Here is a 23195-nt window from a genome sequence, read left to right on the forward strand (position 1 = left end):
ATTCCAGTTGAGCTATTTCAAATCCTAAAAGATGATGCTGTGAAAGTGCTGCACTCAATATATCAGCAAATTGGAAAACTCAGCAGTGGCCACAGGACTGGAAAAGGTCAGTTTTCATTCCAGTCCCAAAGAAAGGCAATGCCAAAGAATGCTCAAACTTCCACACAATTGCACTCATCTCACACTAGTAAAGTAGTACTCAAAATTCTCCAAGTCAGGCTTCAGCAATACGTGAACCATGAACTCCCAGATGTTTAAGTTGGTTTTAGAAAAGGCAGAGGAACCAGAGATCAAACTGCCAACATCCACTGGATCATCGAAAAAGCAAGAGAATTCCAGAAAAACATCTATTTCTGCTTTATTGACTATGCCAAAGCCTTTGATTGTGTGGATCACAATAAACTGTGGAAAATTCTGAAGGAGATGGGAATACCAGACCACCTGACCTGCCCCTTGAGAAACCTGTATGCAGGTCAGGAAGCAAGTTAGAACTGGACATGAAACAACAGACTGGTTCCAAACAGGAAAAGGAGTACGTCAAGGCTGTATATTGTCACCCTGCTTATTTAACTTATATGCAGAGTACATCATGAGAAACGCTGGGCTGGAGAAGCACAAGCTGGAGTCAAGATTGCCAGGAGAAACATCAATAACCTCAGATATGCAGATAATAACACCCTATGGCAGAAAGTGAAGAGGAACTAAAAAGCCTCTTGATGAAAGTGAAAGAGGAGAGTGAAAAAGTTGGCTTAAAGCTCAACATTCAGAAAACTAAGATCATGGCATCTGGTCCAATCACTTCATGGCAAATAGATGGGGAAACAGTGAAAACAGTGGCTGACTTTATTTTTGGGGGCTCCAAAATCACTGCAGATGGTGGTTGCAGCCATGAAATTAAAAGACGCTTACTCCTTGGAAGGAAAGTTAAGACCAACCTAGATAGCATATTAAAAAGCAGAGACATTACTTTGCCAACAAAGGTTCATCTAGTCAAGGCTATGGCTCTTCCAGTAGTCATGTATTGATGTGAGAGTTGGACTAAAAAGAAAGTTGAGCACAGAAGAATTGATGCTTTTGAACTATGGTTTTGGAGAAGACTCTTGAGAGTTCTCTGGACTGCAAGGAGATCCAATTAGTCCATCCTAAAGGAGGTCAGTCCTGGGTGTTCATTGGAAGGACTGATGTTGAAGCTGAAACTCCAATAGTTTGGCCACCTGATGTGAAGAGCTGACTCAGTTGAAAAGACCCTGATGCTGGGAAAGATTGAGGGCAGGAGAAGGGGATGACAGTGGATGATGGCTGAATGGCATCACCGACTCAGTGGACATGGGTTTGGGTGAACTCCGGGAGTTGGTGATGGACAGGGAGGCCTGGCGTCCTGCCATTCATGGGGTCACAAAGAGTCAGACACAACTGAGCGACTGAAGTGAACTGAATGTAGCTGGCTCCTCCTTATCATAAAACCAAATCTGAAAACTCTATATAGGAATTTGGAGGGGGATCTCTGGCTACTTCCCCAGTAAGAAAGAGGTAGTCAAACAGTATAAGAATAAAAATAACCACTCAAAGTGCAGTGAGGCTAAACACTCTCATTCCAAATAATAAAAGGCATTTGCCATCCATGCTTCCTGGGCACCTGAGGTCTCTCATGTGTCTGACCTAACAACACTTGCCTTACCAGTTTTATTTGTAAGTAAAATTCAACTAAAGTTTGCAGTACATGTATGGGCAAGCATCTGTATTTAAGCATATTTGCCATGATGAGTTTCACATATCTCCCTCAAATCTATACATCTAGAAGGCAAAGAAAGAATGAAAACATGGGCAAACTGACATATGAGGGGTATTACCAGCCAAGGAGTGGGTGGATCCACCATAGACACATTTATAATCACTGATAACAATATTATACATTATTATGGGCTCTGATGCATCAGATGTAGTCTAGTATTTTGCAGCTTTCCTTAAGACCTGCTGCTCTGCATCTCACTGTATATACTCCATGTATGAACACAGGGAGTCAGGTTACAGGAGGGCTCACCCAGTCTACATAGAAAAGGAGCTAACCTCACCTGGCAGAGAACTCCAGTACAAATGCCTATGCCAGGAACAAGCAGCCATTCAAGCCTCATGAATGACACTCATATACACCTCCTCTCAATCTATCAAGGGCCTTAGCATGCCAATCAGTCCTGAGATAGCAAATAATTATACACAGAGTTAAACATGACATAAAGTACCCAAAGAAATAAAGTCAATACAGGATAAAGCATGGTCTCTTGCTTCACAGTTTCTCACCGGAATAAGGAAAGCTAAGATCCAGAAAAGATAAATATAAAAGATACTTTTTAAATCTCTTTAAAAGATAATTGCCTCTTTAAATAAAAATGATGGAAATGTATTTTGGGGTTTATAAAATATATAAAAGTTAAACATATGACAACAACAGCACAAAGGGCAGAATGCAAGGGAGTAAGAGAATAAATGGAACCCTAGGACTGAGGAAGACAGACGAGAGTGAACAGGAGAAGGCAATGAAAAAGACAACAGAAGAGGAGAAATGAGGAAGAGGACAACTGATGACAAGGATAGGAGAAAAGTCAGAGAGCTCCTAGAGGCAAGAGAAGGGATCACTAGGAGAGAAAGTAAAGGTGATAGAATAAAAGAGAAAACAAAAACAGAAGAGAATCAAAAGCAGGCAAAAATAACTACTACCATCAACTCTTTAGTACTACAATGTGTAACTTCATCCCAGTTATAGACATAAGCCATTTGTACTAATGTCCACAGATCTGCATCATTTTTGTGTTTTCTCTTTAATTCTAAATTTTTAAATTAACCATACAACTAATTAATTATACAACTAATGCACAGGCAACCAAATAGTCCTTTATATTAGAATTATTCCAACCTAAGAAATTCAAACTTTAGTCATTTCAATCTCCTGATCTCTCTTTAGCTTTCTAACATTCTTTCAATTTTGAACTCTCACATAATCACACTCTTCTCCTAAAATATCAAAATGCCACTGTTGCCATTAGTGTTATTATCCTACTCCCCCTTCAACACCATAGGCAGTAACTGCAAAGAAGTTGCTAATCCATTAATTAAAGATCTCTACTTCCCATTATGAAGGACTAAATTTAGAAAGCCAAATTGGGTTGGTAGGAAACCATGTGTCACAACAAGTGAGATGAATTCCATGGGAGGGGGTAGGGTTACTGGCCTGCTTCTCATTTCTCACAAAGCCTCCCATATTCACACACACTTCTCTGCTCAGAATACAGAGAAGCTCTCCTAAGGGTGGGGCAACAATTTACCACTATAATCATCTGGAGAAGATTTTATTGTACTATCAGGTCACAAAAGCCACAGGACCTATCAGCAAGCAAATGCCTCAGGAAACATGTCTCCTCTGCTTTTCTGAAACCTCCAATTTAGATGCACAAAAGAAAGGGGTGTCAAGCCAGTATTAATTGTACCCTTAGAGAAGAGCCACTCTTTTCCCCAACAGGGGTGGCAGTAACTTTACTGGGCTACCAAATGTATATAAAGACAAAAGTAAACACTGTAATTTGCTGTTTTTATCTCTGGTGCAGGGGGAGTGGTAAAACTGACACTGTCTGTAAACAGTAATAACACCAGATGTAACACAAAGAACAGGGTTTCCCCCCATCTCTCCACCCCCTCCCAACCCCTTCTCCCTAAGACATTCCTCCTGAGATTACTCATCCCCAGGAAACACACAGAAGCCTCCCTATAGTCCATATGCTGTTACCGAATAGAACCAAGAGAGAATCCAAGTTTGTACTGACTTCTCAATGGAAGAATCAATGGAACTCAAGAAATATTTAATTGTTTCTGCCAGCTGACAAAAAAATACAGGAAGAAGGAACAGAGAGAAAGTATAAAATAGATATATAGGTGTCATGCCCAGGTTTGGATTATAACAAGGCTGAAATGACAAAAAGAAGAGTTGAAAATACAAGCATCCTAAACAAACTAAAAAGTTTGTTTGATTGTTTGTTTTAAATTCATCTATGCCCAGGCACAGAGGCTCATAAAACATATAGGAAAAGATGATGAATTCAAAAGAGAAAGTTACCTGACCAGAGTTCCCGCCAGGTATAATGCAGGCGTACTCTACACTTCTTCTGATAGCAAAGTAGTTTATGTACTACCTGAATGCAGCGCCTGGAAGAGAAAAAGAGAAAAACTGGAATAAGTCTAAAGTTACGGTGCAACTCACCACAGAAACCCTTTCTTTAACAAGGCAACTTTTACTAAGACCACAACAAACACTGGATATGAATCTGTATACATGGGAAAGAAAGGAACTTCTGCAACTTTCTGGTGGATAAAAACCCCAACCCCAAACACACACAACGTAACTTGCGCTAACTCCCCTATCTCTAGAAAAAGGGATATAACCACATCTAAGTCAGTATTCAATTAGGCACTACTTTTACCATTCCCTTGAGTATCTTTCCTCAGAGGAAGAATGCACCATGAACCAAAATGAGACTACATTCGAAACTGCAAACATGGGATGCAAAGATGTAAAATTAAAGAACTTAAGACTTTAGATCTATTTAAGTATGTTTTTAATGTAAATAAAATGTTAAATAATATTTAAATTTTGATTTACATTAAAGGTTAAATTAACAATTCAGTTCTCCGGTTGCACTAACCAAGTACTCAGAAGTCATGTGTGCCTAGTGGCTACCATATTGAACAACACAGAAAAACAGAACATTTTTATAATCACAAAAATTATACTGACAGTGCTATTCTAGATCACTGGACTATTAAACATTATTCACATCCCAACAACAAAAATGCTTTTGAGAATATTTCCAAGTAAACTGAAAAATGAAAGACATTTTTTAAACATTGTAAACCTAACCAAAAAAATGTCTTTTCATCTCTGACTGGGGAAGAATTTTGAAAGCTAAAAAAGCTATGAGTGAATGTATAAAGGAAAATGTTGATAAAATTTACTTCCTAAAAATAAAATCTTGGGATTTCCCTGGTGGTCCAGTGGTTAAGAATCCACCTGCCAATGCAGGGGACATAGGTTCAATCCCTGGTTGGGGAACTAAGATCCCACATGCTGTGGCACAACTAAGCCCACGGGCCACAATTACTGAGCCCACACACCACAACTAGAGAGGAACGCAACAAAAGGTTCTGCAGAAATGTTTCGCATGATGCAACGAAGATCCCACGTACAGCAACTAAGACCCAACTGCAGCCAAAATAAATAATTTTTTTTAAAAAGCCTTTAAAATAAATGTGAAAAAATAAAAATCTCATTTAAAAAAATTGTAATGATTAAAATTAAAAGCCAAATATGGGAAATTACATTTGCAACAAATGACATGAAATGGTTACTATGCTTAATACATATGAGTTTATATAAATTGATAAGAAAAAATAACAACACACCTAATAAGAAAGATGGGCAAAGGAAATGGACAACAAATCCCTCCATCCCCAAAAAGAGGAAAAATATGGAAAGTTAACATTTTCCTGTAATGTTCAATTTCACCTTAAAAAGGTACATTAAGATGGTAATGATAACCCTATATGCAAAACAGAAAAAGAGACACAGAAGTACAGAACAGACTTTTGAACTCTGTGGGAGAAGGTGAGGGTGGGATGTTTCAAAAGATCAGCATGTATATTATCTATGGTGAAACAGATCACTAGCCCAGGTGAGATGCATGAGACAAGTGCTCGGGCCTGGTGCACTGGGAAGACCCAGAGGAATCGGGTGGAGAGGGAGATGGGAGGGGGGATCGGGATGGGGAATACGTATAACTCTATGGCTGATTCGTGTCAATGTACGTCAAAATCCACTGAAATGTTGTGAAGTAATTGGCCTCCAACTAATAAAATAAAATTAAAAAAAAAAAAAAAGATACATTAAAACAAGATTCTGGGTTCTTTTCTTGGGGGTTGGGGGCGCACTGTGTGGCTGAGGGCTCTTAGTTCCCCAACCAGGGCTAGAGCCCGTGCCCCCTATAGTGGAAGTGTAGAATCTTAACCTACTGACTGGCAGGGAACTCCCCAACAAGATTCTGTTTTTACAAACCAAATTAATACAGATTTTAATGCTGACAGCTAAAGGTATGAACAACCCAAATGTCTATCAACTAATTAATGGATAAATGAATGATGTTGTACACCCAAACAATGGAATATTACTTGGCCATAAAAAAGGAACACAGTAACATGGATAAAATCCTGGAAATATGCTTAGTAAAAGGTCAGACATAAAAGATCACATAATATATAATTTTATTTACATAAAATGTCCAAAATAGGCAGATATAGAGACAGAAAGTAGAAAAAGTAGATTGGGGGTGCGAGGAAAGAGGCCCAAGTCTTGGTCTATATTGCTTTGAAGCTCCAAGTTCATCACACAAATCAAAAGATTCACAGGAAACCATCAGACCTATCTTCATTCATTCCATAAATACTGACTGCAAACCAAATGAAGATCTAGCACTTAAGTCTTACCAAAACTAAACTGTCAAGTTCCTGGAAATTAGATCTAGACAGTCTGCTAGTTTCAAGCAAATAAAGAGGCTCTTTCTCCCGAAACTCTTCTGACACCAAAGAATGAAGCAAAGAAAACAGAAATAAGCAAGGCAAAAGGGTGCAGCAAAAGTGGCTTCTCCACACCTAATATGCCGCAGTTGAAATTCAGCTAAATGACAATACTTCTAGAGGTAAGAGTAAGACTCTCTCAGGTTCTGGGGTTTTAATATGAGACAGAGTATCCTGAGATCCTACTAACTTCAGCAGACATCATATCAATATGCAGGATATCAATCCTACAGCTCATGAAATCAAGCAAAAATGGTGACAGCTAATTTTCTGGGCCTCTTAGCAAAGGGCAAAAGAAAAAGGGGGGGGGGGGGGAACCCCACCACTACCAACAGCAGCAACAAAAACACGACAAACTTCCCTCTGTGGAGTGAGACACAGGACATTAAAGTACCTGACAACACATCAAAGACACAAATGAAGAGAAATAAATTTGTAAGTTAAAAATCCTGCAAGTTTTCAAAATAATTCCAATAACGGAATTGGCCTGCTACCTCCCTAGCCTATTCTACATGCCTCATTATTCACATCTCTCTGTTCTTTCCATTCCTCATAGTTCTAAGTGGTCTTACAGGAGACTTTCAGATAGAATTTTATAAGAAGACTATGTGACAGAGATCTCTCTTAAAAGACTTCAGTATATACTAAAAATATTTTACAAACCAGACAGACAGAAATATAAATATATAAATACATACAACAAAACTTTTAAATAATTCCCTTTTATTCTCTAAACAGAATATAGAGAATATAGGATGGTGGCTCAGACGGAAAAGAATCTGCCTGCAATGCAGGAGACCCAGGTTCAATCCCTGGGTTGGGAAGATCCCCAGGAGAAGGAAATGAATGGCAACCCATTCCAGTATTCTTGCCTGGAGAATTTCATGGAACAGAGGAGCCCAATGGGGTCGCAAAGAGTCGGACATGACTGAGTGATTAATACTTATTCTCTAAATAAACTGTATCAAAACCACTTACAAAGTGATATAAATTGTAGTGTAAATATTCCTAATACTTTCCAAACCATTTGCTGATCTTTAGAAATTGTGGTGTGATCTTCCAGTAGCTACAGGATGCCCTCGTTTGAGCCATGATTTAACTTAGGAAAATACAAACTATTCTATCAATTTGCCACTAAACTGATAGTCATTAGGTCCCTCCCTGGGGCTGAAACCGGTGCTGCAGCCAGCAAGGGTAGCTGGCCACTGCCCATGCATGACCACCCACACACAGAACATTCCTGGACACCAGCACTTCTCATACGTCCTAGAGCTGGACAGCTGCACCGTGTCTCTGTTGACAACATCATCCCAGCAATGAGCCACTATGGAGCAGCAATGAGACACGACCTGTGTTACCACACTCTGGTGCCAGCCCCCTCTGGTTCAAAGGCTTTTTATATCCACTCCAAGGCTCCGTTCCTTTTCCTGCAGCCACCCAACAAGGGACAGTATTTGCCTTGTGGTCTCAGTAACTTATATTACTTACCAAACAGAATGAAAATTTTAAAAACTATTATGATCTCAAAGATATGCTGGCTGAATGACTCCAAACTGACAGTTTAGGGCATTTCTTTTATGCATGTAGCAGTTTCCTATTTCAACACAAGACAGTTTCACTTTAACTTGAAACTCTTCTTGTGGGGTCTACTGAAGTCTCTACCCACAGGTCTGGGAATTCCTGATTTAGAAAGAGTTCAAGTTTTCCATGTAAGAGTAATTTAAAGGAGAGTTTTCTCTCCTCAGAGACCATTTCCCCTAACTCCCAATCCTGTGCCAGCAGTAGGGGTTGGCAGCAAGAATCAAAGAGTAGCAGCCAGAAGAGGAAATTAATTGGTTGGGTTTTCCTACCTCCTAATGTTCCAGGCCAAACTTTCTTTCTTTTTTTTTTTTTTTTGTATAAGCACCTTTGTCCATTATTACTTTACCTACAGCATTCACACACAGATATGAAACCGTTTCTGACCCAGATTCTGGCTTGAGTATTAAGTCTTTCCATATTCTGTACTGCTTCATATTTCACCAGGAGGATTACAAACTTATCTGAAATGGTAGAAATTCATTTTACTTTCAATTTCTTATTTTGCTGTATGCTGCTGAAAAGCAGTATATAATGAGAAGTGAGAGCAGCAACTTGGCCTGATGCCCAGCTGGGAGCAGATAAGTTCACCTAAAAAGGATCTGACGCTCCAAATGCCAGAAACTGGAAAGAGGGCTGAAAGTTGAGGAGGCAGATATGGAAATATGCCCAGGGGTAGTAATGGAGAAAGTGAATTCAGCCTGAGGGTGAGACCTTCTGCCCAGCCTCTGTCAGCTTGATGCCTCATTATCTTCTCCATCTTCCCTAACCTCAGGACATTCAATTAGGAAGCAGGTGGAAAAGGAACTGAGAGAGCAAAGCAAAGCGAAAAAAAAAAGGCAGGAACCAGGGGGAAGAGGGAAGATCAGGTTCACTGGCTGGGATGTGAGGGTTTGGTAGACAGATAGGTATCTATAACTCTAAGTGCTGAGCACAGTCTAATCATGTCATCCCCACCTTCAACTGTTACCCATCATCCATTTATTTCAGGTAATACTTTTTCTATCCTCTTGGCCTTCCTCCATGCACCCTATACGCTAATCCTTTTGAATTTCTTTCTATTCTCCAAAGTAGGCCACACTATCAAGTCCCCAAGCTTTTGAACATGCTGGTCCCCTGCTTGGGATGTTGTTCCTCACTCCTCTGCATACAAAACTGCCTACTATTTCTTCATGACTCAGGTCAAGCGCAGCCTTCTCTGATGCCCCAGTGAGCATTAGTCACCCTGTACAAATCTCTTCTTTGTCATTTATCATAGTGGTAATTAAGAAAGAGTACAGCCTCTTTCCTAACACAGACTTGAGCTTGAATCTTGGTGATGCAACATACATACACAACTGTGGTAGCCAGCCCACAAGATGGCCCCCAATGGTCCCCACCTCCAGGGATTCACATCCTTATGGAGTCCCTTCCAACACTGCATTAGGCTTGGTCTGTGAGACCAACAGAAATGGTATGTCGTCTGAGATTAGGTTATAAAAGGCCCCATGGTTTCCATCTTGGGCTCTCACTCTCCTTTTCTTTCTCTCTAGTATTACTTGCTTTGGAGAAAGTCAGCTGTCATGTCAAACAACCCACACGGCTAGGAACTGAGATTTACCAACAACCATGTAAGTGAGCTTTGAAGCAATTCTCCAGCCCCAGTAGAGCCGCAGGAAAGCTAACATGTTGACTGAGGCCCATATCAACCCTATGCTGAAAGCTGCTACTGGATCGCTGAGCCACAGAAACTGTGAAGTAATAAATGCCTGCTTTAAACCCTATGTTTTGGAGTAGTTTGTTACACAGCAATAGATAATACACCTGACAAGGGGTGGGAACAACTTAGGCTTTACTGTAAGAAAACTTGGGTTCAAGTCCAGACACTGGTGCTTATTAACAGAATAATCCAACTTTCAGTTGGATTAGAGTGGATTATGAACCCTCAGCTTCCTTCCTTGGAAAACGAGTAAACTAAGACTATAATAATATATTACAAAAAAAAAAAAAAAAAAATACTCTATCCTAGAACTAGAACATAAGATAAATAAGCTAAAAATAAAGCCTGTAGCAAAACAAATATTATCCCTGAGGTACTGACATTCAGCAATCCCATCTAAAATAAGCAGAAAATTCATCTGATAAGTGTTTGTTTTTTTTGATAAGTGTTTAAAAAAAGAGCTTTTCATGGTCTTTAAATTGCAATAAGGGGCTTCCCTGATAACTCAGTTGTTAAGGAATCTGCCCGCAGTGCATGAAATAAAGGGTCAAACTAATTTTAAACAACCAAAAGATACAGAAAAATGCAAACCAGAAACTACTTATCTAAAAGTAAAATTTGTATCTTATTTCATACCTAGGAATTAAGAATACGTAGCCTACAAATAGTCTAAAAACTAGAGATCTTCCATTCACAGTAAAATCCTTCATATCTCCCCAGATCCCAGGCTCAGCATTGGAATGAGGTACACTAAGCTTGCTGTGCACCAAACTTTTCTCTTACTTGGGAAAAAGTGGAGGTACTAATTCTGTTGTCAGACTGAATCCAGATGCGTTTTAAGGAATAAAGATAATACATATACTTGAGATCACACTAATATGGCACAGTTGTTCCTAGACATTAATAAAAAGAATGCCGAAATAGCAAAGAAGCGAGAAAGCCTAAAGGCTTAAACTTTATTAAAATATAAAGACTTTCAGTTATTTCTAGTTATACTGGCTGTAAAGAATTGTGACAGACAACCAGATCCCCTCAGGAGGCAGGAGTCTCCCAGCCAGGGCACTATATATACACAATCTAACTAGCTAGCGGGGAGTTCTGACTAGGTTGCTAGTACAACGTAGGCTAAGAATGAACCAAAAGACCTCTCTCTCTCTCTCTGGCCTTTCCCTACCTTCTAAATACTGCTGACTCCTTTGATGCCAAGGTCTAGGGATGACTAAGTGGGTTGCTGGTATTCCATATCTTTGGATATAAGAGTCACCCATGATCTCTGCTTCAACATATCAGCCCTATTCTTTATGCAGTGTGCCTGAAAGTGATAATGAAGATATGTGGTTTGTGCTTTCCCCTCTTTCTGGAAAAATGTATAAACCCAGGCCATAAAACACTCCCTGACACTTCTCTGCATATACATGTGCTTTTCCTGAAGTGAAGTATACATAAAAATTTTGTGACTATTAAACTTCTTACACTCAATTCTATAAAATAGATTTGCACACATTAAATGAACCATGGGACTTACACATAGAGATCCATAGGAAACTCCTTCATCATGTGTGTTACAATAAACTCCACCATCAGGTCTGAATGGGAAAAAGAAAAATCAGATCAATCAGAATGAAATCCACTGCTTGCCTTTGGAGCTGGGAGAAAAACTTTATCAGTACACCTTACAACCATGCTGAATGGCATCAACTAACCACATCTTTATCAACATGCATTTAAATCTATTTTATATAAGGCACTTTTTGCAACACTTTCACCACCTGCCACTTGTAAGGTAACAAGAAAATTAGTTCACTCTCCCACTTTAGAAGGATACGTTGACCTGCCAATAAACTCAGATACAAGGGAAATTTCACTGTACAGATATTTCATACCATGGCACTAATGCAAAATGCCAGAGGGAAATTATATTCTGAGAACCAAGTGATGAGGTAAGCAGAGAAAAAATTATGGATCACAGCTGTGTAACCAGAGACTCAAACTCTAAAGCTATGTCAGTCTTTCTTGTCTTCCTATCACACTCAGCTTGACAGATATTGACCAAAATGGTCTTGGGAGGTTTAGGTCAATAAAGGTTTACTATATAGTCTTAATTATTGTTTTTAAAATCAAGTAGATTTAGGAAGCAGGGCTGAATATTACAGCGAAATGGGATTAAGAGTTCAGATCATTCCCCTGAGGAAAATGCAGAATTCTGGGCAGACAAAATTACTTGCAATACAGCCCCCTATCTGTCAGCTCTGTCAGCCTCCTCTCAGCTTAAGTTACTCAGAGGAAGTTTTGTATGTCTAAACCTTGAACTTTCGCCTCCTGGCCCACTGACACATCAATTTGGGCCAAGAAATGGAGGGAAGAATTTGAGAGTTTTATCAAGAAAGTTTACAAATTTATGTATCAAACTTAGATATTTGTCTCCCTAGAAAGAACTTTTTCTTTGAAGAAGGGCACTCTTTAATTGAACATTAAATTCATTGGGATTGCTTTACCAAACTTAACAAGAAACATGGTTTCTTAGGCCAGGGAAGAAATACAACTAGTAACTTCTTCTCTGAGGAGCAAGCACATCAAACAGGACCTATCCCTTATCTTAAACATGAAAACCTATCATTGGCTCAGAAACATGCCCATTTTGATGATACTCACCCAGTACTGCACATACTAATGGACGGCAGGGAAGGTTCTTGTCTGCTGCCTTCTTCCTGTGTCTCATAGGCTTCACACAAATAAGAAATGAGATTATAAGACATCTGAACTAACATCCAGTGGTTCACCATCATTTTTTTTTTCACGCAAATAATATCACTACTACTGGGAATTCCCTGGTGATCCAGTGATTAGGATTTTGTGCTTACAATGCTGGGGGTCCAGGTTCAATCCCTGATCAAGGAACTAGGATCCCATAAAATGTATGGCCTGGTCAAAAGAAGAAACAACAATAATAAAATAAAACCACTACTACAGAGAAGCTATCTTTTCTTTCTCTTTCAAGTGGTGGGTGTTGGGTGAGGCAGGGATGACATATAAGTGCTTCTCAGTTATCGATGCAGGCCTGGGACAAAAACACAGTTCACAGCAAGACCACAGCCCCACAGGGCACTGAAGCATACTACAAGGGGAAAGCTATTGTTTTTGCTTTGATTTTATCTATACAAGTGACATTACTGACAACAAAAGAGATACACTAGTATTTTTCTTTGATAAAATAATAAGTAAGAAAAAGGGAGAATGTGGCTGTGTAGAGGGAGCAACAGTAGCAGTTCAAAAAAAAAAAAAAAGGAAAAGTTTTTTTAAAGGAAGTTTTAAATATAAACCTCAAGGTGATATTTCTGAACATACCTCCAAGTTTCAGGAAACTCCTTGATCCTTCATACCCTATTTCCCCCACCCCTCAAATGAATAAATCTAATAATAAGCAGAATCTAGCATCACCCAATCAAAGATCACAGCATATTCTGAAAACAAAAGGCTTAGGCCCGTCTCCTTGTTGAAATCTACATTACTGATACATTCAATGTCAAGATATACCTTTTTGGGGTTTTTTGTTTGTTTGCTTATTTTTTGTTTGTTTGTTTTTGGTCATGCTGGGTGGCATGTGGGATCTTGGTTCCCCGACCAGGAATCAAACCCATGCCTCCTGCAGTGGAAGTGCAGAATATTAACCACTGGACCACCAAAGAAGTACCCTGATACATTCTATAATAATATTACTGTCATGGGTATGAGACTGTGGATCTTTCCACCCTCTACTGAGTAGGTAACACCTCCAAGACACACCAAAAAAATTCCAACAACAGGGATGTGTCTTCTGAACAGCAGTTAAGCAAGAGCCCTTTAGCATAAATTTCCACCCACATCTGTTCTAGTAGGATCAATGTCATCATCTCCAATCCTGCCAACATAAAAAAATTCCTCTAAGAAAAAACAAGAAGTAAAAGCCATACCTACCATTCTATGTAAGTTTACTCGAAAATTCATGTTGTCATCATGCAAAAATGCATTGGCATATTGATCCTAATAAAAATAAAAACACAGATAAGGAGGGAATGAGAGCTATAAACTCCTTTTATAATCTATCTATAATCTATACTCTTATTAAAAGTCCAAGGATTTACAGATCTTAAAAGAACTCCTTTCAAGCACCAGTTAGAGAGCTAATGGGAGAAGACTACAACCTTTATGTCAAGCCCTACTTAAACCATGAGGTTTCACTTAAGTGTAATTTCCCAGTAGGTCTCTAACTGGTCAAAAATCTCAAAGCAAATTACAAACAATAAAAATTAAGGCACAGACACTTGAGACACATGCTGAGAGGAATCTGTTTTCCTGTTCTCTCTTGCTTCCCATCTGCCCGAGGAGCACAGGGACTGCAGGTTACATGTGCAGTCTACACTTGAGGATCTGCAATTAAGAAGAAAGGTCTGCACTCTGCCGGGAACAGGCTTGGCACAGCAAAAGAAAACTGCTTACTCAGGCAGCATGGCAACAGGTAAGATCCTGTATATCCCTGGCTTTTCTGAAGACTGATGGAAAATCAAAAACCTCTCAAATGAATCAGTAATAAACATCCCTTGGCTCTTTCCCAACACCTTTTCTGAAGATTTGACATGCCTACAAACTCCAATTCCTAGGAACTGCTACAATTTGTGAAAAACAACTCCTTTAATGATTTTCTTAGAAAGATTTTTGAAAAGCAATTACACCAGGCCCACTGCTAATAAGCAGCTCTTCTACAGCTACTCCTAACCTGGTGAAAAGTAGGTCAACTTTCCACAGCAAACATAAAAATGGAAAGACTGAGGGAGATCTCTGCTCCACACGGACCACACCTTAACTATTTTTCTTTGGAGAGAAAAGATCCGAATAAGGAGTAAGTGAAAGAGGAGATTGAAACTACAAATTCAGCTCTAAATTGACTCAATTTCTGCCAGACCTCTGTTGCCAACAAGATTTAAGGTGAGTTCAGGCCTAATTAATCCAGCCAAAAGTGACTCTTTCCAAAGCCCAATTTGCGTCTCTTCTTTATTTACCCTCTGGTTCTTGTTCTTCATCAAACTACAATCAATCCAACTTTACTGTTTCCAATGCCCATCCCTCAGCTTTTCTCCCCACCTCTCCCCACAGAAACCTGAGCTCCTTTTTTCATTTTGCTAAATGCAAAAGATTCAGTGTAAATAGTTTTAAAGGGGCAGGACTGTTTTTTTTCTGAAGAGGTGTAAGTCTCTTTAGAGTTCCAAACTCTTAAGAGCTAGAATCTTCCAGTTCTCAATTACAGCAGTTATCATATGAATTCATTATGAAGTCATGCAATAAATACTAACTGACCCTCTACTACATGCCAGACACTGAGAAAACACTGGCGAAGAAGACAAAGGACCTACTGGTGCTTACATTCCAGTGAAGGAGATAATATAAAGGGGGAAGATTTTCTCTCCCAAACTTTAGGTCCCTAAAAGTCAACAGACAGGAACTGGAGAGAAGGGTAGAAAAGAGATCATTTTTTGTAAGAGATTAGCTAATACCAGAAGGCTGGTGAGACCTACCTCTGCAATACATGTAAGGATAATCAGACAGAGTTTGCCACTGTGAAGCCGGTGCTCATCTGAAAAGAAAAAATAAATCCTTCTCTCTAAATCATCCAGACCATGTTTCTATAGAGAATAAAGATGTGCATCATCAAAAAGAACATTCATACTTTCTTTCCCCATAAAATTCATGAACGAAAATCAAGGTTTTACTAAAGTAATTCTTTTCTTCTAGACAAAAGAATTCTCCTATAAGATTTTTTTCTTAAGTGTTCCAGTAGTATGACAGACAGCTAAACATCTTCCTGAGAACCATTCAATTATTGTTAACAGTCCCTAATACTGTGGCCCAAATCAGGGCCATGCCCTTTGTTTCCATATCAGCCTTTTGCTCTGGACAGTCAGATCCATTCCTTTTCCAACTCTACATCATCCACTAGTTAAAGCACCACTATCTTTACTCATCTACCACAAAATCTAGAAAATTTTTATAACTGTTCATAGCAAACTGGCAGCAGAACCAGAAAGAAATTAACTAGAAACTAGGATCCAGCTCATGCTCTCCTTACAATGTGAACATTACTTACAACCAGGAAAGTTGGGAACTCTTGATCATTTTTCTTCCTGCCAAAGCTACTCACTCCACAAATATTTATTTATTACCGACTATGTGGTAGGCAGGGCTTCCCTGGTGGCTCAGTGGTAAAGAGTCCTCCTGTCAATGCAGGAGACGTGGGTTCCATCCCTGGCTCAGGAAGATTCCCTGAAGGAGGAAATGGCAACCCGCTCCAGTATTCTTGCCTGGAAAATTTCATGGACAGAGGAGCTTGGAGGACTGCAGTCCATGAGGGTAACAAAGAGTCGGACATGACTGAGCATACACATATGTGGCAGGCACTATGCTGGGCAGTAGAGATATAGTACTGGACTAAAGAAAGGTCTGTGGCCTCCCAGAACTCACATTCTAGTTATTAAAAAAGAAAGCAACCTCAACAACTGGGCTCTAAGCCCACACAAAGGACCCAGAAAGAACTAACCCATCACTGCCAATTACCAGAACCATTAAAACTTTTTTGCTTTCCAGGATGTTTGTGGGTGAGGTGGTGAACTGGAGGTAAAAAGAGGGTTATACCAGCATATCCAAAACAGAAAAATGGCTTATGTTGTTTCAAATTAGCTTTGATAGGACCCAGAGTAAAGTCCATCCTGGAGAGATACTATTAACAGATTACCATGCTGTGAAAGTTAGCTAACAGTACTCATCCTGACATTAACCTGTTACTTCCTCAAAGATGAAATCTATAAACCAAAACCTGACAGTTAAGAAGGCATAAGGAGGGTCATGGTCAAAGAAATACATTTACCTCTCCTTAGCAATAGGCAGTGTAAAAGAGTAATGATGATCCTATCTGACATCCCAGTAGCCTACAGCAGAGTCCCTAAGCAGCCAGAAAAGAAATGCCTTGCTAACACAAAACCATATTTGTGAGACTTTTCTACCTATCCCTGGCCACAGAGCTTCTCTGGTACTATCCTTCCCTTTCCTCAAAAAGCTGATAAGCAACTCTTGCAGAAAAGCCTGCAGCTCTCTCTCCACTTTAAAAAAACTGTTCCTGATTACAAAAATAAAGCATATTTCATTATTATTCATTTTTAAACTTCATAAAAGCACAAAAGAACAAGAACAATAAAAAATTTGTTTAATCATACCAAAAATCAAAAACGTTGGTCAATCAACTTTAGGCTCTGTATGCATAGATATATATTTCTAGTATTTTTATCTCTTGCCTATCTTAAAGATTGAGCAGATATTCCCTCAGGGTGACAATACCCAAGGCAGAATAATAACCTCAGGAAAAAAAAACTTTGAAAGCACAGCCAAAATTAAGGTGATAACAAACACAAAATTCTGAATCACGGAGAGGAGAGAAATAGCTGGGGAAGGGACACATAGGTAGCTTCAACATCATTAGTAATTTCTTAAGTTGACTGATAAGTTCACATACATTCATTTTATTATTATACTTTTTAACCTACGCCATTTTATTATGCTTATTATAAACTTTATAATCTAATAGTAATAAATATTTAAAGTATTCTTATAGGCAGCAAACGATATATAATAAAGAAGACAAAATAGTACTGGGGGGAAGGGAAGGAGGAGCAGAGCCAAGAAAAAGTTGCTTCTATTGCCACTAAAATAATTAGATCCTGTTAGCCAGGTCAGGGTCTTAATCAACAGGAAGGGAGCTGGGCCAATGAAGCCACACAAGTATCGTTCTGAAATTAACTCTTCATCATACTTAACCATATTTAGCCTGTTGTATCCTACTATATTAAGGCTTCCTTTTAGCAAAGATCTAACCCAGCCAGAATTTACAGAAACAGCCTGAGACCACTCATGCTGCAATTAATCTACCCTCAATTTTGCCTTCTATTTATTTTATGGATGGCACAGTGATCAGTACAATGAGGATTATATAACCATTAAAGCTAAAAGTGAGTTTCAAGGGCCTCAATTCACTGTGTTATATCAAGCAAAGCTAGAAATTTATTTTCAGGGTCACAGCTATGCAGTTTTTTGCTTTCTGTGGTTGCTGCAGTATTTCCAGAAAAAGGGAGAGGTTACCGATTTCCAAAAAGGAGAAGCAACGGCCTCAGGAAACACTGATGCATGTATAACAGCACAATTATACTTAGTGCCACTTAAAAATAGTTAAAATGGTAAATTTTACATTATGTGCATTTTACAATAGATATATATACTAAAAATAAATAAATAAAATTGTAAACACTCATATAGATCCAGTTTAAAGAAAAAACTAGGCTTAAAAAAAAAAACCTTGAGATATATACTGAAGAGAATTTGCTGGGTTTCTTCCCAATTTCTTCTTCTAGCCCACCTATTCCACTACCCTACCACCAGTTAAAAAAGATCACAGAAAAATCATCAACAGAGGAAGAACAAAATAATATCAAGCTTTTCTAATACCTATTTCTCTCCCACTTCTGTTCTGCATTTCACGGATGAGGACTAACACTTCTATTTTAAGTGTTAAAGAACACAGTCCCTCTGAATCTCACCTCTTCCTACTGTACTCTGCACAACAGTCCTAATTCTCACTATGAGCTGATGTTTTCAGTTCTTGTCCTCAAAAGGGAATTCCCTGAAACATGCTAATCCCCTCACTTCCCACACATAAGAGTTTGCATCTACTTACCAAAATCTATTTTGAAGACGTGCTAGTCTTTGTAGAGATCAATTTATTTTCTCTGTTTTATTTTGGAGCATTCCTGCTCCAGCTCCAGGTTTTCCCAACACCATCTAATTGCCATCTGGCAGTGAGAAATTTTCCAGTAATCAGGACCATCACTTTGCAAGGAGGTCCCAATGGGTCATCTCTTACAAGTATTAATGCTGCTCCTTGATCAAGCTAAGCAGCTACCTACCACCTCCTGCTTCCTGAGCTCTCAAAGGAGAATGCCTTACCTTTGGTGTCTTGCATGACAATCGAGCTATACTTTAAGAAGGTTATCAGTAGATTACTGGTCTGTACATCTGCATCCAGTGGGAGTTCCACAGAACTTATAACTGGAATAAAACAGATAAAATGCATTCAGCCTGTAACATATTCCATTTAACACTTCTACCTATACAGACAACTTGCCAGCAGGCAAGGAAATCACAAAAGAATCTTTCTCCAAAACAGAGGAAAGACTGAGTGCTTATCATAACACTATTATCTAGTCTTCCTAGGCCTCTAGAGCTCTTCCCACCCCCCAGATTAAGCCCAAAGTCCTTCTCTCCTATCTAAGAATGCCTTTCTAAAGGAAGAGTGCTTTTCTCCCAAAGTTCTAAGAAGGGTATTTTGATTCCACTTTCTAGTTCCAAGCAAACCAAAAGGGTTCAAGGCCCTTCTAAAAAGCACTTTAATTTGTACCTAAGTGAAAGAGCTGTATTGAATATAAATGAGCCTTGCTTTGATGAGTCTACTGCTTAAAATAAATGACAATTCATTCCTAATATGGAAAAATCTTGCTCAATTTTGAGAATAAGCCTTTAGGCTGGAAATACGCAAGATAGAAGGGAAAAAAGGTAAGACAGAAATACTTTCAAATTCTACTTCTTAATCCCTTCCCCACAAAAGGGAACCTGAAAGAATACCAGACTGAAAACAGGTGGACATTACTGACTGAGAACAGTTTTATATACATAATTGCTTGCTGGAGAAACTACCCCTGCTCACATTCTCTGTGCCACAGTAACAATGAACAACAGGGGACCAGACTAGGGCTGACCCACACAGGATAGCCTTAAAACAGATCCCCAAGTTTCTAATACTTTAAATGAGATTTAGACATCTTGTTAAGTACTTTTACACTGTCTAAGACATTATATACAAAAAAAAGGAAACTCATGATTGCCTAGAAAAACTAGAGGATCTATAGTTTTCTGTCATATCTTCACCTATGAAGACTCAGCTGAGTTTGGGATATTATTCATAATATGTATTCTTAACCATAATGAATCCCTCTGAAGTCATTACGATGTATGCTGAGAACATTTATTAACAATGGAAAACATTTGCATATTATGGATCCGTGATACAGAGCAAGCACAGCAAAAAGCCTTATGAGAAGAAATTAGTATTCCCAACCCTTGGCTGTTTTCCCACAGTTCAGCCCCCAAGAACTAATAAAAGACAAATATATTTTTATGTTGAAATACTAATATATCTTAAAATTCATGTTATGGATTAATGACTTGAGACTATCATTTCAAACTACAGCCTATTCTGAAGCTCAGAGTCCATAATCCTTCGTTTGTCCAATACAAAGAGGCATTGGTCTGGTAAGTGGGACTTTTATCCCCCCACTCAAACACAGAGATAACTAGAAAACTGCCTTACATAATACGCAGAAATATAGAAGTATATGTATTTTTAGTTTACAAGAAAATCCTCCCATGCCAAGGCTGAGTTGTCAAATGTCAAGTCTGAACTGAGAACAAATGTTTTAGCTAAACTGCTGACTTTTTAAAAATAATGGCAACAGGGACATACCTTTAAATATAACTAGGCCACTGAGCACCAGTTATATTAAAAACTAATTAAAAAACCAAAACTTGAGGATAGGCTTATAAGACATAGGACCCCTACAAAAAGGAAATGAGTTAGAAGAGAAGAAAAAGGAAAAAAAAAAAAAATAGAAGCAATATCAACAGAATAAAATCCCTCACAAATTAAAATCTGCTTCCTGTATGGCAAAACCAATACAATGCTGTAAAGTGAAATAAATAAATAATTTAAATTAAAAAAAATAAAAATTAAAAAAAATAAAATCTGCTTCCTAAGAGTTATTCCTTCGTAATTCTTCCCAGCAGCCTTTGTCAAGGGAGATAGTCATTTGAAAGTGGGCTGACTCCAATCTTCCCACTAGAAAAAGTAAAACCTCACTGGTTGTAGGTAAGCAAGCACAAATCAAGTTGCATAATCAAGTGTGTGGGTGGAAGTGTTCACAATGAACAGTTTGAAAGGCAGTTCTCTGAAGCATCCAAACCCCAACATCACGTGAAATCAGATATATAGGTATAGACAAAGATATATATGCTATGGGAACCCAAACATGCACACATGCGTGCACACAGACACAAGCCTTTTGATATCCATGGTAACCAGGAAAGATTCATCGTTAAAGAAAAAAAAAAAACAGTATTTCTGTTGGAATTTTATTTGGTGACCAGAGTAAGCAGAGAACAAGCAGGCAATCCTATTACATGTTCTTTCTCATTAAGATACTGTTGTGCCCTGCTTTTCAAAAGCTCATTTTACAAAAGTCACTTTGCTCCACAAAAAAAACTACCTTAGTACTTGTTTTCACTAATGCAAAGTCTAAAGACGGTTTTCACTTTTCAGAAAAAAGGCAGGGACTTTCCTGGTGGTCCAGGGGTAAGACTGTGCTCTCAATGCAGGGGACCCAGGTTCAATTACTGGTCAGGGAACTAGATCACCAAATAAGAGTTCACATGCTGCAACAAAGACCTGGTGCAGCCAAAATAAACAAATGTTTTAAAAAAAAAGAAAAAAAGGCAAAATGGGGAGGGGCAGAATAGGTGTAGGGAATTAACAGGTACATACCAGTATATATACTATATAAGCTACATGGATATATCACATATCACAGAGAATATAGCCTATGTTTTATAGTAACTATTTGTTGTTTAGTTACTCAATCGCGTCTGACTCTTTGTGACCCCATGGACTGTTGCCTATCCAGGCTCCTCTGCCCATGGGATTCTCTAGGCAAGATTACTGGAGTGGATTGCCATTTTCTTCTCCAATATAAATGAAGTATAACCTATAAAATTTGTGAACCACTATGCTGTATACCTGAAACTTATATAACATTGTAAATCAACTATACCACAATTTTTTAATTAATTAAAATTTTTTAAAAAGATAAGTCAGGGAATTCCCTGAAGGTCCAGTGGTTAGGACTCCGGGCTCTCATAGCAGAGGGCCCAGGTTCAATCCCTGATTGGGAACTAAGATCTCATAAGTCATGTGGCCAAAAAAAAAGACAAGTGATAACAAGTAATAGTAAAGATGTGGAGAAAAGGGAACTCCTATGTACTGCTAATGGGACTGAAAATCAGTGTAACCACTAAGGAAAACTGTATAAAGGTTCCTCAAAAAATTCAAAACAGTACTACCATACGATCCAGCAATCCCACTTGTAGGTATATATACAAAGGAAATGAAAATAGGATATCAAAGAGATATTTTCACTCCCATGTTCATTACAGCATTATTGACAGTACCCAAGATACTACAAACACTATATGGCATCATTTACATGTGGAATTTTAAAAAAACAAGTCAAGCTCATAGAAAGAGAGAGTAGAAAAGTGGTTGTCAGGGGTTAGGGGATGGAGGAAATAGGGAGAGGTTGGTAAAAGGCCACAAACTTTCAGATTAGCAAAATCTGAAGATCTAATGTAAAACATTAAAACGGTGACCATGTTGATAATATTATATTGTATAGCTGAATTTGCTAAGAGAGTAGAACTTAAATGTTCTCATCCCCTACCAAAAAGAAAAAGAAAAATACATGCGGTAACGGATGTGTTAATAGATAGGGGGAGTTTTGTGCTCGCTTCGGCAGCACATATACTAAAATTGGAACGATACAGAGAAGATTAACATGGCCCCTGCGCAAGGATGACATGCAAATTCGTGAAGTGTTCCATATTTAAAAAAAAAAAAGATAGGGGGAGTCTTCTTACAATGTATGTGTGTATCAACTCATCTCAATAAAGCTGAAAAAAAATTTTTTAAGTACACACATTCAACTTTATTTTCTCAAATTCAGGCAAAGAAAAGTAGAAAAAAAATCCTACCACCTATCAACAATTAGAAATGAAAGTAACAAGAAACAAGAGTGATGGGGTGAGAAGAAAGAAAGAGAAAAGGCAAAAAATGAAAACAGTGTTCAGCGTTTGTTTTGCAGCAAGTTTTAAGAGAGGCATCAGCATCCCCAGCAGTGAGAGTGATACCACTCAATTCCTTCCCCACAAACTACACGCAGTATGTAAGAATCAAGCCACCCAGTTCTGAACTGCGTTTGTGAGCATCTGTGCTTTATCTAAATTTACTCTGTGCATCCATTAGCAAGTTGCAACCTAAGATATTTGCTTCTTTGCTTTACGCAATGCAATTTCAGCTTATAAAAGGTTGTGTAGGAAAGCTCTGCTTTCAGAGAACAGGGGAAAT

General features: G+C 38.5%; 1 protein-coding gene and 1 non-coding gene across 3 annotated transcripts in view; one reads left to right on the forward strand and one right to left on the reverse strand.

Moving 5' to 3' along the window:
- Positions 1-23195, reverse strand: part of ARMH3 (armadillo like helical domain containing 3) — a 175051-nt gene that overhangs the window by 117590 nt on the left and 34266 nt on the right. For both annotated transcript variants that reach the window (XM_065923189.1, XM_065923190.1), the window contains exons 15-20: positions 18914-19015; positions 15442-15500; positions 13847-13912; positions 12545-12614; positions 11418-11478; positions 4106-4194 (exon numbers count right to left, since the gene is read on the reverse strand). In XM_065923189.1, the coding sequence (XP_065779261.1) occupies positions 4106-4194; positions 11418-11478; positions 12545-12614; positions 13847-13912; positions 15442-15500; positions 18914-19015 (447 nt within the window). The remainder of the gene's footprint in view (positions 1-4105; positions 4195-11417; positions 11479-12544; positions 12615-13846; positions 13913-15441; positions 15501-18913; positions 19016-23195) is intronic.
- Positions 22572-22678, forward strand: LOC136162039 (U6 spliceosomal RNA). The gene has a single exon (XR_010661891.1). It is a non-coding gene; the product is annotated as a U6 spliceosomal RNA (small nuclear RNA).

Source organism: Muntiacus reevesi, chromosome 2 (genome assembly GCF_963930625.1).
Source record: "Muntiacus reevesi chromosome 2, mMunRee1.1, whole genome shotgun sequence".
NCBI lineage: Eukaryota > Metazoa > Chordata > Mammalia > Artiodactyla > Cervidae > Muntiacus > Muntiacus reevesi.